The sequence below is a fragment of the Phocoena sinus genome, chromosome 1 (assembly GCF_008692025.1).
Source record: "Phocoena sinus isolate mPhoSin1 chromosome 1, mPhoSin1.pri, whole genome shotgun sequence".
Classification (NCBI taxonomy): domain Eukaryota; kingdom Metazoa; phylum Chordata; class Mammalia; order Artiodactyla; family Phocoenidae; genus Phocoena; species Phocoena sinus.
In genome coordinates, this window is record NC_045763.1 from 42,315,214 (window position 1) to 42,331,284 (window position 16,071).

At 33.6% G+C, this 16,071-nt stretch overlaps 1 protein-coding gene across 1 annotated transcript in view; it reads right to left on the reverse strand.

The window, feature by feature from the left end:
• FAF1 (Fas associated factor 1) overlaps window positions 1-16,071 on the reverse strand; it is a 492,565-nt gene that overhangs the window by 226,391 nt on the left and 250,103 nt on the right. Inside the window, exon 7 of the mRNA XM_032640813.1 lies at window positions 7,891-8,005. Coding sequence (XP_032496704.1) covers window positions 7,891-8,005 — 115 coding nt within the window. The remainder of the gene's footprint in view (window positions 1-7,890; window positions 8,006-16,071) is intronic.

A 16,071-nucleotide genomic window follows, 5' to 3' on the forward strand; every position in this document is an offset into this window, starting at 1 on the left:
GGCCATACACAAAACACATCTGACAAAAGAAAAATTACCATACACGTGTTTTAACAGGTTATAGACAAATAATCTTTGGTATATAAGGATAAACATGTAAATATTTTCTATATGCAGGCCTTATCTTAATATACCTAGTCTTAGTCTAGCTTATGTTTATGAGCATTTTATATTCATTTACCTACCCATCCTTTGATTTACTTCCTTCTTTGTTTTTGCTTATGTTTTTGCTGGGGGAGGGTGGGGTGGGGGGAAAAATGGGGAGGTTATATAATTCTTATTTTATGGCTAGAGGATAGTTAAATGCTAAAACATTTCTCAGCTTAAGTAATGTGGTACTTATCAAAGTCTATAAAGAAACGGCAGCCTTTTCCAAACTTTACCCTATAGAAGAGAACCTTGCCTCTAACATTCAGGAATCTAGGGGTTAATATTTTAATACTGAAATAAACTCTTCTTCATGAGGAGAAACACTCCAACTACTGTGTGTGGGAAACCAAAGAACTAGCCCCACCTAAATAAATGACTGCATGGTCATGATCAATCCACTTCTGCTAATTGAGATTCTGGCTTTAAAGGTAGTTTTTCATGGTACCTACAAGAAAGAGAATCTAGTAGTCTTACCTTTATTTTAAATAGTCTACTGCAAAAAATTTTTTTCAGTAAGTTTTTCCTAATCAGATTTTTTTCTTGAAATCCCTTTTTCCCAGAGGATATCAATTCATTAACACCTCATTGCTTATAAATTTCATTGGATATTTTGTTAGTTGAAGGTCTGGGGATTCCCCTTATGTTCCTCCCCACCCCACAACGAATATTTCAATGAACAAGTCCCAAAGTAATGACCACATTAATAGGAAGTTAATTAAATTTAATTTAAATATCAAAGAAGGCATGTTATCCTATCCTCTTCATTAAAATCTTTGAGAAGTAAAACTAAATATTTTTGTGGTTGTCTTTGTATTTCTATATTTTATTTTCTAAAAATGTAATTAAAACATGTTGACGTATAAATCATATTGATGCATTATGCCAAAAATACAAATTCTAGACATTCATTTTTTGTAAAATGTTTACAATTATCCTTAAGTCATATAATACTATTGGTATGATTTTGTTGTATTCTTTGTTAATGGTTATAATTGAAATAAAGTTGAATTACAGTGTCAATAAAACATGTCATCAAACAAAAGTAAACCATGGAACAAAAATATATCACAAGAGAATTATACTTGAAAGTATAAAAACATACAAATACAAAATAACTGACATGTATTCCTAGATATGATCCCTTGTATTTTAACCCACATAAGCTTGGAATAAGAATTAATCATTTTACATAAGCTAAGAATAAGAATTAATCATTTTACAGTGTCAGTGTTCCAAATTATATACAAACGGCTTTACGGATAAGAAATAATTATAAATTTACACAAACTGGATTTGCTTATACTTTCTTGTTATTTTTATAATAACTCTGGTTAATAATCAGAATTATGCTAACAAGAACTGTGCAAAAACATTTTGTTTGGAAGTGCATTTGAACTTGTTATTAATTACGCAATTCCAATTTACATTTAATGGACTTTAATACATTACATATTTTTATGGGAACATGTGGAGATCTGGAAAAATGGTTGGCTCGAATAAGTGGTTCTCTTTTAAGTTCATTTTATCCCTTTGGGTTCACTCAATAACAGCAATATATTTTTAAAGTATATATTTTACTGAAAAAATACATAAGTCACAAACCAAAAGCTAACAGATGTGTGACTTCTAATTAGTTATAATAATCTCTGCTTCGATGCCATTAGAATGAGCCTTTCTTTTCTTTTGAAAACTAAAAAAGCTTTCCTTTGAATTTTAAACTGTCAGGGTGCTTCAAAGTCAGTGTACAAAATCTGCTTTGATTAAAATTTTAGACATCTACAGTGATAACTTTATGAAAGGAAAATATTAAATTATAATTATCCTAAACAGACACAGTCTTGTGAAACTAACCCTACATTCATGTTAAAACACAAAGAGTTGAATATAATGAATTTGATTCATCCTCGAACACAAAGCTTCACCACAGTAAACTCAGTCAACTGTTGCTCTTGCGCCTATATTCATGGTGCTTAAATAGCTCACTTTAAAACAAAAAAAACTCCAATTGGCTTTTCATATATCCACCCTCCCCAAAAATAACGCACTTGAAAAACTCAAATGATATGAAAGGCTTCAAGGCCTCTTTTCTCCCTTTCATACCCCTTTTTTTTATTTCTGTTTGCAGTAATCTGCCTTTCTCTTTCTCTTTCTCATTGCTACAGAGCAAGCGAGGAGGCTCAGAGCTTTGAAAAGGGGGCTCAATGTGTAATGGGTCCACTAGAATTAATTTACTTGCACCAAATCCATTGAGCACAGAGGGTTTTTTTTTCCCCCTCTCTCTCTCCCTCTCACTCCTCAAATCATTTGGAGTCGAACGCAGCCCCCAGCCTTTGTAATTCTAGTAAAGCACTTAAAGTGCACAGTAGGTGTTCATGAGGACCATCTGGTCAAAAGCAAAACAAGCTGCTGATTTTGCCTTTGAATAGAATGAAGCAAGTGTGAATTAGTCTCTTCAATTAGCACTATTACAACCTGTCAAGTGCATATTGTAAAACAGGATTATTACAGTATTGGTCACCAGTGCAATTATTTACTCTCTGCCTTTTCTTGCATATAAAAATGTCTTATGTTTATTAGTTTCTGATAACTGAACATAATATCTCTTAACCCAGGCATTTTAAAACTACCAACACACAAATCACAGATTATGAAATACAGTCGGCCAAGAAGCTGTTAGGATACACATATCTTAAGTAACAAAGGTCTAAAGCACCATCGACTCTTAACAAAATTTCATTGTTTCTAACCTTCTTGAATGTAGGCGAAGAAATACTTACATGGCTAAAAAAAAAATGTCCAATAGAGATTATTCTAAAATACTTTCAGAGGGAAAGAAAGACTTGTCAGTTCCAAATAGCTGCATTGTAAATATCAAATTTATTTCCTAAGGGGATAATTTATTAAGCATCACAGAAAACCCCAAAGTTTATAAAATGATCATTACTGATTTATTCATTTGAAGTGGTATAACTTCAACAGATCTCAGTAACAAAGTGCAACTTGAAACTTATATACAGGCAAAAGAAACTCAGTCTCCTTTTCTGAAAGCTGAAAAAAGGCTCAAATTCATTGCCCAGTTGCTTAAGAAATTATCTCTCTTTCATTCTTCCTAAGATGTCATTTTGATTTCAAATTTTTAAAAATCAAACTATGATACACGCTAATTAAAATGGGTTCATTCTAATTGAGCTTATATATGCCGTTCATCTTACAGTAAAAATAAACCCCGTAAACTTTTAATTAAATAAGCACACAATTTAATTTACCCTATTGCATATGCACATTCTTATCTCTCTACTCTTCAGTTCTGTGCCAGCAGCCCCCACCCTCTCCATACTGGAAAACAAACAAACCAAAAAATAAACAAACAAACTATAAGTAAAACATATACAGAAAGGGCATGTTAGTTAAGAAGTTTTAGTCAACCCACTACTAGAAAATTGCTCTTTAGTATAATCTGTAAAAGACTACAAATGTACTGTTAACAACGTCCAGCATTAAAGGAGAATAGTTTGAAATGTGTATTAGTCAAGCAAGTTGAGTAAGTAGCAAGTGAAAAATAGACACAAAAACCCAACAGGAGTTTCAAATTTGCAGAATCAGAATTAGTCTCATGATTTCACAATTATTTAGCCAACATTATTTTTAAGGACCGGTATGATTTATTTAGTTCACTTCTTGTTGCTAATTCAAAAGTAGTGGCTTCCCACTTAACAATTGCTAGTATTAGTAGTGAAATGTTTTACTATTCCATGCAGGATATATCTTTATAAGTTGTCGATTTTTCCCTTTAATTCCCATTGAGAACTAAATAAACACTAATAAGAACAGTGAGAATTCTAGGGTAAAGTGAAACTCAGAAAAGGATTTAAATAATTCCAATAGCTCTTCATAGTGCTTCTCGCTGTAAGAGATAAGGAATACTCCATGATTCCGTACCAAAAATACTTTGGTTTTTTATCAGTGTTATTCTGGGTCACGTGTGTATTCCTTAAGTTTGTATGACATCTAAAAGAAAAGTGATATTTTGTCTAATAGGAGCTTTTGCAATAGTAAGATGGACAACAAAGAATTAGTTTCCAAGAAAAGTTGGCTTGATTTCAGGGACTTTATTTCCTTTTCCACACCTGGGTTTAGGATCTGAAGTAGGCAAATCAATCTTTTTTCCCCCTAATTTAACCAATCCCAAGTGCATTTGTAGCCACAGATCTTTAAAAATCAGAATTACTGAAATCTGTACAATTAACTGTTTAAAAATCTAAATTCTCAGTGTAGAAAATTCATTAAAATAAGGTAAGCTTGTTTAAATTTTCAGGGAAATTCACTAAAGTGTGTCAACTAGGTAATGAAGGATCCAAGAAGGTAGAAAGACAGATTGTCACAAAGTTATTGTTACATTATTTGATAATTTTTATAAACTATTTTGTCATAATGGAAAAAGGGAAAGGATTTTTATTCTTATGACTACTTGCAACCTTCCATTCTGACCTTTTTATACTGTCATTGCCTTTTCCACAAGTAGGAGGATAGTGTAAGTGGAAGGATTTGTAAAGAGCTTAAAAAAAATAACCTCAATATCTAACTAGCTTAAATTAAAGTCTAGAGCACCCAAAGGATATAAGTCATGCATTGTGAGGCAAGAGATCACAGAGACAGAATGAACAAACACTTGTACAACTATCGGTTTATCACCACTAACCTGCATGAACATATGGTCACTGAAGAGTTATTTAAAATTCAAACTGCAGCTAAGTTCTATTTTCTAAGTCAGTATTTTAAAAAATGTATTTTGTTAATTAAAAATTGAAATTATAGTACCTTTGTCAATCCTATTTCATTTAATAGAACTTTCCCTCTGGAGGGAAAATATTACAAGAGATTTCTTTTAGAAATGCAAGGCTTTCAAAAATTAAAAATAGCAGAAAATGGTATTTTTTCCCCCACCTACAATAAAAATAATATACAACTACACTGGAAAATAAAATCAGTTGTTTTTTTTTCTTCCTTTTATATGTTGGTTGGAATTCATTCTTGAACCTATCAAACAACACTGAAAAAAGATTTCTGAAACTGGTGACAAAAATTAATTTACAAGTTAGGATATATGGTATCATTAAGCTTCCAAATTAATAGCAAAAATTCTAGCATTTATAAAGTAACACTGCAAAATCATTTCAAGATTATATTTTTATTGTGTTGCAACCTGACTTTCAATCATGCAACAACAAAAATACATGTACTTAAGTGTCACTGTGGGTTGCGTGGCTGTAGCATAAGAGCATCTTGTCCTCCTTGAACCCCATTCCAGATATTCCACAAGTTGAAGGAGAAAAGTCTTAGGATTAGGCCTACAGAGTGTGACCCTAGGCCTAGAGAGTATAATCCACATTCCTTTTCTAAACTGTACAGAATAAAAGAGTTTATGTGTACCTGTCTACCCACAGAAAAGCAACAGATATTAGAAACAACTGCATTTATTTTTTTCCTGGCAACTAGCATTTCAAATATTATTTTAAATCAACTTTTAAAAGATAAAAAAAGGGAAAAAGAAAAAAAAAGAAGAAACCAAACTCTTGTTGAGAAATGCATAAGAATATTTGTCTGCAAAAATATTTTCAGGACACTTTTCATTTAGAAAATGGTATACTGTTTTCAAGTCCTTGAAGCTTAAAATATATTTGGTAAGCTAAATAGCAGGACGCAGAGAACAGTTTCAGCCAACTGTGGCACACAATGGCACATTTACAGAATTTTAAGTATTTCTTTTAATAATTGATGTAGTCATTTTGAATCATTCTGCATAGGATATCAGGTGTGAACAGATTGCATTAACGCTGCTTAAACATTTCAACTTGTCAGTATGGCCAACTCGATTTCGGAAATATTTGCAGTATTTTCCCATCGAAACAGTAATAAAGGCAAAATAAATATATGCCACTACTTTATAATCACCGAACATTAATGAATATTTTATGTCTTTTTAAATCTCCCTGTTTAATTTAAAAGGGTGAAATTAAGTCTCCTCCCTGCAATATGCCAATTATCTGTAAATCAAACAATAACTTGGCTATTATGCTCCTTTTTGTTAATATAAGAGAAGCTAATTTGAAAACACTGAACGGCATTTTTAGACTATCAGTTTAATAGTCCTCTCTGCCCCCTTGTGGGAGAAAGTTGAAACACACTCAAACTATAGAAACTGGAAATGTTAAAACAAAAATGCAAAAAAACAAAAAAATGTAAAATTCTGGCTGTAAATATTGCAATCAGAAAAAAAAAAAAATAAGGCAGTCTATATGTACCCTTCATGCGATATACTAGTCTTCAACTTAAAAAAGGAAATCAACAACAGAATGAAATTTACCTCTTATTATCTTTGCTGTTCTTGATTAAACTGGGGTTATTTATTTTGAAACTGAATTCCCTATTTAATTTTATCCAATATATAATTTAAATTTCATAATCATGAGGCTCCCAGAATAACTCTGCGATAGGGCCAGAGTTAAACATTATTTTTAATATAAAAACGACAATGATTCTTCAATGAATTAAAATTTTAAATTTAGAGAACAGAACATCCATTATAGAGATTAAAAATGAAATGGCAATTAATATATTTAAAATCCTGAAAAAAATCAAATAATTTAAACCTATGATTCAAATTAGGGGCCAAGAAAAATCTTAAAGATCTTAGTTACTAGTCAACAAACTATTCAAGTGATAAACAGAGAAAATAAACTTCAAGTAATGAGTTATTTACGCCAAATTCAGAAGTTGAAATTTATCGATAAAACATGAAAAAAGTAAAACCATTAACAGTCATTACTGAAATAATTCATATACTTCCGAAAAATGATTAGGGTGAAAACAACTTGTTCTTTCAATATGACATTAATAATTAGTTGAAGCAATGTAGTCCAAGAAAAAATTTATGAAATAATCTAAGATTAAACAAGATTAATTTTCTTTATAAAAACATGAGTGGACAATGACTGTTGTCTTCATAATTTACAAGGGGTAATGTGACATAATCATCATTTCACTGTCTCTAAACACAAGTCTTGTCACATAGCCTTACACATTTTCCCCCCCAAAGCAGATAAATTACTAGTTTTTAGGTAGGTGGGGTCACAGACAAGAAGTTACCTCTTCTCTCTTGGGGGAGGTTCTTTTTGAAACAGTGGCCCTGGTTGGTCACATTGATGAAAATATTTACACTATAAATAGATTCTTCTTAGATACTCTGAGCTAAATGACTGGGTTCCCTACAGCATCTCACGAATACTGCCCAAGGCTGGAATTCAACTGCTTAAGAAAAGCCTCCTCAATTCCTTTTGGAAATAGGCAGGATACACACTATAAATAATATGTTTGAGAGCAACCTTTCAAATAAAGTATACGCATGTTCGAAAATGCATGCTGTCGATAATCTCCAAATTAATATTCTAAATAATTACTATAAAACTATGAAATATATAACAATGTGTTTTTTTTAAGCAGGGTTTTAAAAGTTGACTATTTTAAGAATTATCAAGAGCTTTCATTTACAACATCTATCTTTCTAGGTCAAGTCATTTAATGTATCTACAGTAATCACTGATGCTCAAGTTAATTAAAATTAAAAACCCAATAATGAAACATAAAGAGAGTTTCCAACCAGAACACATAAGCCCTCTTTAACAGGGTCAACATTAGCTATAATGAGCTACCTTTATTCCTTAGCTGTGAGACATAACTCACCTCTTGAATGGTACTGCTTCCTGAGAAGTTCAGGTTGTACTCCCGCTGGACTTCTCGGTGGGTGATGATCAGCATGAAGTTTTGATTTAATGACTCCTGCAGGGCACTGAAAGGGCTGAAAGAGAAACAAGGAACTCTGAGATGAACAAGTTCTAGCTTGCTTTACAGTTAGCGAAAAAACCCCAGGAGTACCATAACCTCCACACAGGCATGTCCGGGCCCAATGTTATCATCTTTTCAGCTCCTAAAGGCAAGAGAGCAAGCCGAGAACAACCAAGGGGAGTTAACCTGTTAACTCCTTCTCTACCAAGGTGTTTTTTAACTTCAGTTATAAATACTTTGCATACATAAGAATTTCGACAAGTCATGTGCTGCTGTCTGCATATGTATTTTCTCCAAGAGAAGCAAATTTGTCAATTATATTAAATTCCAAATATGCTACTAAAATGTATACTCAAAAACTCTGGTTCAATTCCAAATGAAACAGCAGTTCTGGAAGAACAGAAATTTGAAACTATTGCTTATACTCATGAGTGTCATATAGGTATACAAATACAGTTTCAGTAAAAATTGAGAAAGTATGGAAATCTACAGAACTTTAATTGCTATACCGAAATTCCTTCAAAATAATTGTGCTTTCACTTACAAGTCAGAAATACCGAGAATTCAGAAACTGGAGAATTCAGAGCAATATTAAACTCTGTGCCAAAGTTCCAAAATGTAAGAAATGTGTCAGAAACATGAAGAATAAATGAATTTAGCCACATTAATTAAGAAAAATAGGCCATGGTTCTATTTGTTTATAACAATATTAAAAAGCACCATCGGCAATGAAAATAAAAATGTGTCACCATTATGTATGAACAATCTGTATTGCTAGTCTCAAGTGTAGTGCTAGTCTCTCTTCCATGCTATGCTTTAGAAGCAAAAAATATATACGGTTCTGGCCTTCATCACTCCTCCTTTGCCAATATGTAACTATGTGATAAATATAAATGCAACATAAGATTAGAATTAGGCAGTTAATCTGTGTGTCCCAGTGTCACCCATCGAGTTCACAGGTAAATTACAGATTCAAAATACCTAGGAAACACCTATATACAGCATGAAATATTACTGATCAAAGTCAAGGGAAATAATACCCCACTAAAATAGTTTCTTCAGGCAGGAACCTTTGTCTTTGATCCTTACCACTTAAGCATAATGCCTGGCACACTGCAGATAAATATTTATTTAATAATGAATAAACTGTAAATTTTCAGAAGGCAAGAGTCTTACTCATATCTGTATTTTACACAGCAATGCTGCCTTCTGGAAAACTACCATGGGAATTAAGATTTTGATTTTGATTCACTTATTTATCTACATTAACTGAATGCCTCGCATTATTCCAGATGCTAAGGAAACCAACCCAAATAATACACAGTTCCTGTCCATGAAAACCTTCACAATCTAATGAGGGTAGACAGACACGTAGACAGCCATAGTATTAAGTGATAGATACAACTAAGAAATTGAAAAAACATACAATGAAAACCAAGAAGGAAGTGCTTAACTTTGCCTCAGTGAGAGGGGGAAAGGGTTAAGGGAAAGCTTCAGAGGAGAATAAAAATATAAATTGAAATATAAAGGATAAGTAGGACCTTAGAGTTTATTAATTGGAAGGAACTAAATTTTTGTTTTATTTGGGGAAAGGAGATGGGTGGCACTTTTTAGACTAGGAAATAATAAATGGAAGAACGCAGCATGTTCATTCACTCAGTTAACATATATTTATTGAGTGCATACCTATGTTTATGACACTGTTCCAGTTGCTAGGGACACAGTTATGACAAAAAAAAATGGCCCCTGCTTTCATGAAACTTATATTCTAGTAAAGGAAACAATACTCAAGTAAATAAGTAACTTTAGAGAATGCTAAGTGCTATGAAGAAAATAAACAATATTATAAAAGGTATCAGAGGGGTGGGGGGAAGGAAATTATTTTCAACATAATAGTTGGGGAAGACATCTCTGAGGAAATGACATTTAAGTTGAGGCTAGTATAAGAAAGAGAGAGCAGGAATCTGATCATATAGGTCCTTGTAGACCACGGTAAAGGACTTGGTGTTTATAGTAATTGCAAAGGAAAGCCATTGGAAGGGTTTACACTGGGAAATGGTTAAGATCTGACTTACATGTACATTTATACAACATTATTCTGGTTGCTCTGGCTACAGTGCGAAAAGAGTCAAGGCAGGGCTAGTCCCAGCAAGAAGTGATGGTGGCTTACGCTAACTATAGAGGCAGAGAGTGAAGAGTTGTCAGGTTCAGATGTATTTTAGAGGTAGAAGCCAGACAACTTACTGATGGAATGTGAGAGAAAAACATAACTCTAAGGTGGTCGGAGCAAGTGGAGAGATGGAATTGCATTTAACAAGGAAAACTGGGTTAAGAACAGGTTAGGTAGAAGGTTTGAGAGTGAAGTTATGTATATATCAAAGTTTAAGGTGCCTATTAGAGATCCAAAAAGAGATATCATGTATAGCTGTGTATAAGAGTTGAGGGTTAAGTAAGAGAGCTCGGAGCAGGAGAATCGACAGCACATACAGGAACCTGGCCCCCCACCCCGCCCCCCTTATCATCAGTTTCCATTTCTGCAATTTCAGTTACCTGCAGTTAACCAAAGTCTGAAAACATTAAATGGAAAATTACAAAAATAAACAATTCATAAATTTTACATTGCAAGCTGTTCTGAGTAGAGTGATGAAATCTCACGCCCTCCTGATCCATCCTACCTGGGCCATGAATCATCCCTATGTCCAGAATACCCTGCCCCTTAGTCACTTAGCAGTTATCCTGGTTATCAGATAGACTATCATAGTGCTTGTATTCAAGTAACCCTTATTTTACTTAATAATAGCCCCAAAGCACAAGAGTAGTGATTCTGGCAATTTGGATATGCCAAAGAGGAGCCATAAATTGCTTCCTTTAAGTGAAAAGGTGAAAGTTAAAAAAAAATTGTACGCTGAGGTTAAGATCAACAGTAAGAATGAATCTTCTACCAATGAAATTGTGAAGAAGGAAAAAGAAGTCTGTGCTAGTTTTGCTGTCTCACCTCTACATGCAAAAGTTATGGCTACAGTGCATGGTAAGTGCTTAATTAAGATGGAAAAGGCATCATATTTGTACAATAAGATATTTTCAGAGAGAGAAAGTCTGCATTCACATAATTTTTACATTGTTATAAATTTTCTATTATTAGTTATTGTTGTTCATCTTTTATTGTGCCTAAGTTATAAATTAAACTTTATCATAGGTATGTATGTATAGGCATACCTCATTATATTGCACTCTGCTTTATTTTGTTTCACAGACTGTGTTTTTTACAAGTTGAAGGTTTGTGGCAACCCTGCACTGAGCAAGACTATTGGCATCATTTTTCCAACAGCATTATTTTTTAATTAAGGTATGTACATTGTTTTTTTTAGACATAATGCTGTTGAACACTTAATAGGCTACAGTATAGTGCAAACATAAGTTTACATGCACTGGGAAACCAAAAATTCATGTGACTAACTTTATTACAATATTTGCTTTATCGCAGTGGTCTGGAATTGAATCCACAATATCTCTGGGGTGTATGCCTGTATAGGGAAAAATATACCATACGTAGAATATGGTACTCTCTGTGGTTTCAGGCTTCCACTGGGGGTCTTGAAATGTATTCCCCATGGATAGGGGGACTACTACAGATAGTATGTAGATTTTGTAGCCAAAAGAAATCACCTAGGCAAACAGGGCTCTCCTCCCAAATACTGCACAGCTTTCAGACTACCTCATGTCCTACCATTAGTATTACTATAGACTGCCTCTTCTCTGAATTCATGTATCATATCCCTTATTTAATATTTATTTATAGTGTGTTTTGTATGGTTTGCTTTGTTTCACGTGTGGAAGTCCTGAATTCAAGACTACAAGCCTTTTGAGAGTAAGTATCTTTATTATTCACCTGTATTTCCCTTGACACTTAGCATAATAAAAGGTGATTCAAGGCAATCCTATAAACACTTAAGGAATAGTTCTGCATATTTGGAACTCCACATAAAGAATGACTAATTCTCATTTTTTAAGCCTACCTTTGAAGTGCCATTTTACTCACAAAATTGTAGTTCAGAAAGGTTAAGTAATTTCCCAAGGTTATGCAGCTATAAAAAGATGGAAGCCAGTTTTTAAACTATATTTGATTCTATGTTCTTCAGCATCCTATCTCCCAAATGGCTAGGCTGCTTTAGGGATACAAAGATGAGTAAGACCCTGCTTACTAGGAGTTCACAATTCATTCATTCTTTCTATAATTATTTGATTCTTATTTGTAATAATACAGGAATCAAAGATATAATCACTGACCTCAAGACAGACTATTCTGAGAGTTAAAACATATGAGGATTGTAGAGAAGAAAAAGAGTACTTTGAAGTACTATGAAGAAGAATGGATAGTAAGGGAGGGTGGGAGGGAGGGAGACGCAAGAGGGAAGAGAGATGGGAACATATGTGTATGTATAACTGATTCACTTTGTTAAAAAGCAGAAACTAACACACCATTGTTAAAGCAATTATACTCCAATAAAGATGTTAAAAAAAAAGAATGGATTGTAATTTGACAAGTATATAATAGAGGTGATTTCAGACACAGACTAGTTTGAGCAGAGATGAGATTGGAGAATACAGGGAAGGGTGGAGAAAGCAATGAGGAAGAAGTATAAGGGGATGTAAAGAAGGGTTTCTGAAAGAGGAAACTTGAAAAACGTTAAAGACCAACATTATGGGGGCTTCAAATGCTGGGCTAAGGAGCTCAGAATTCCAGAAGTCTTGATTATTACATACATAGATCCTCCTTTATCTTTACATATGAATCTACACAAATGTTTAATACCTTTAGTGCTTTCCTTTATGCAGTTCCTTAGATATGTTTCTTGATGTTGACTGGTAGGCTTGTGCAATAACTTTGTAGAAAGGTTTGCCAGGACCAGCACTGACTGCCAAACTACGTTAGAAGAACACCAATTTAGTCTAGTTCCGTAATTTCCCAGGAGCCCTGGGGAAGGGTAAGTTTGGCAAGAAAAAATATTTATGGCTTTAAACTCCTTGGGAGTCACAGAGTCAGATTTGAATTCCTGCTCCACTCCCTACTAGTTGTTTGACCTTTGTCTCCCACCCCCACAATAATTATTCTTTCAATACTATTTATTTTGTGTCTACCATATACAGGCCCTTATTTTAGGCACTTAACTACTCTGTAAATTGTTTCCTCTTCAGAAAAAAGAAAATAACCTTTACCTGATAAAACTCTGAATATTAAATTTTACAAAGCCAAGCGGGAATTTTTATTACATGTAAGTTTTAAGGTGGTCTATTATTAAAAATAGAATACTTTTGAGGGGTACCCATACCATAAAATCTTACAATGACAGTAAAACATTAACTAAAGTGTCTATGGTGGTTTTGTGCCAGTTATTTTTCATGTTTTAGTTTCATTTCTCTGTAGGAGTTGATAAAGGGTAAAATCTTTTTTTTAATTTATTTTTTATTTTTTATTGGAGTATATTGATTAGCAATGTTCTGTTAGTTTCAGGTGTACAGAAAAGTGATTCAGTTATACATAGACATGTATCTATTCTTTTTCAAATTTTCCCATTTAGGTTGTTACAGTAGGTCCTCCTTGTTGGTTATCTATTTTAAATATAGCGGTGTGTACATGTCAATCCCAAACTCCCAATCTATCCCCCCTCACCCTCCTGGTAACCAAAAGTTTGTTCTTTAAGTCTGTGAGTCAGTTTCTGTTTTGTAAATAAGTTCACTTGTATCATTCTTTTTTAGCTCCACATATAAGCGATATCATATGATATTTGTCTTTCTCTGACTTATTTCACTTAGTATGATAATCTCCAGGTAAAACCATTTCTGATGCATGGAACATAACTGTACATTAGGCCTAATGTTATCCAAGCTCACAGGGTTCTTTTTAACACAGATCTTTTTGGAGGTTGATATACCACATTCATGTTCCTTGTGAGAATGTTTTTTATTATCTGCAACCTCAGACTCCAGCCTGATTCATTCACTTAGCCATTAATAATAATGGCTAGCCTTTAATGAGTGCTACTATGCATCAGGCATTAAGTAAGGGCTTTGGGTCAACTTTATGAAGTTTATTATTATCATTTTCTTGTTACAGATGAGGAAACTGATGTTAAGTTACTTGCTTAATGTCACACACAAAATAAGTAGTAGTAACTCTTCTAAGGTCTAACTCTTATGATTTGTCCTCCAGATACTGGGGAAGAGGACCCAGTAAGATCTTATTTCTGCCTTCATTGAGTTTATTGAGGAATGCACAGACAAGCAAACCTACAACCCGCATATGGTACCATTTGCTAAGAGCTCTAATACCACTTTTGCTAAGATGGTATGGAAATACAGAGGAAGAATACCTAAATTAGACCAAGGAGGAGGCAAAGGCTGTAAAGGAATTTACTATGGTGATTTGCATAATTTTCAAAGACTTCATTGCTAAAATATTATCTATAGAAATTGATTCTAGCTGCTGCTTAGCAGAATATGTTGAGCCCTTAGTTGCTGCATCTATGAGCAATTTTCTCCACAATAGTGTCTTCTAATAGTTGGTTAGGATAGTTAGCCACAGTTAATCCACCTTCAAGCAGTCTCTCTTTTACCTTCAAAATGCAAAGTCATTCATGCTCCTTCAACTTTGACCTTCAGAATAGCTGAGGGTAATTACCAAAGTAGGTGGATGAGAAATAATACAAAACAGTTTTTTGTTTCCCTTAATGGCATGTTTTCTCTTCAATAAGAGGGAGAAGGAAAGGTGTAAGCAAATGTAGAAATTTTTTAAAAGCAGTTGCATTTTAACTCAATGCAAGAAATGGTTTTAATAGAACATCTATTCTCTCCTTACCGGTTTTTAATTTTTCATTCTCTATTATGATTTTACTTTCAGTTTGAATATTGGTATTTACCAACAACGAGATGGTTGTTTCCACAAATAGACAACAGTCATTAAAACTTACCGTTGCTGTACCCTCAAATACAAATTGAAATTAATGTTTGAAATGTAATGAAAATCATATACATTGTCCCCAAGCTTTGAACTGGTGGTTATTTGCAAAAAACACAACACAGTGAATGTTAACATTTAAAAGCAATTAGTGGCAAAGTGCTAGACATTTTCACATATACCATCTCATAATTCTCCTAGCCAGTTTCTTAATTTTCAAGGTGGGGGAGGGACAGTGGGAGGCATGTGAGAGGGAACTACAAAAAGATAGATAGATAGATAGATAATCTACCTCCTTAAAATTTTCAGTAGTATAACTAAGCATTAATATCTAAGCCACCAACAAAATTCTAGAAATAGTTTTGGCAGAACATCCCTTCTCTACTTTCTTTTCTGTCCACAAGTCTTGGACATTCATTCTGCCAATGAATGTCCACCTATGCCTGAGGGGATCCCATTCCAATTTAACTATGAGCATTTATCAGGAACAGAGAAGTCATCTGTAAAATATCTGTCTTCTAGTGAGTAACAACTTCATTTTAATTCACTGACTTAGTTTAACACATTTTATATCGCCATCCAGTTTTTTGGGGGGGGGGGAAGGACAGTATGGGGAAAATTAGTGTACAGCAAATTTTAACACAGGCTCCAATAAATAAACTTGAAGTTACAGACATTTTTTTATACCTGAGAACATAAAAAGCCATAAATTATTGGCCTCCATATGTCAAGTATTGATGAAAGCAACAACATTAAGAAAATATATATAACAGCCTTTACTGTCTTGACTGCTTATTTCACATTGAGAGAGCACTTTAGTGATCCACTTATGCAGAAAGCACATGGATATTTTAATATGTATGACACAGTGATTTTTCAAGGTTAACTTAAGATTGCATTATGGTAGTGAAATGATCATTTGATCATCATGTACCTATATACCTGTCATTAATTCCTGATTAAGAAGAGGAATGGCTTCCTCCTGACAAATAGCAGCAGGCCCATAGGGTAGAACAGTAAAAGGCAGGGTGTCTTGCATCAAGGATAATAACAGTAATTTTAAGGATTTCTTCTTCAGCAATTCCTTGAATCAAGAATTCCCTCTTAAATCTTCAGTGGGCAGA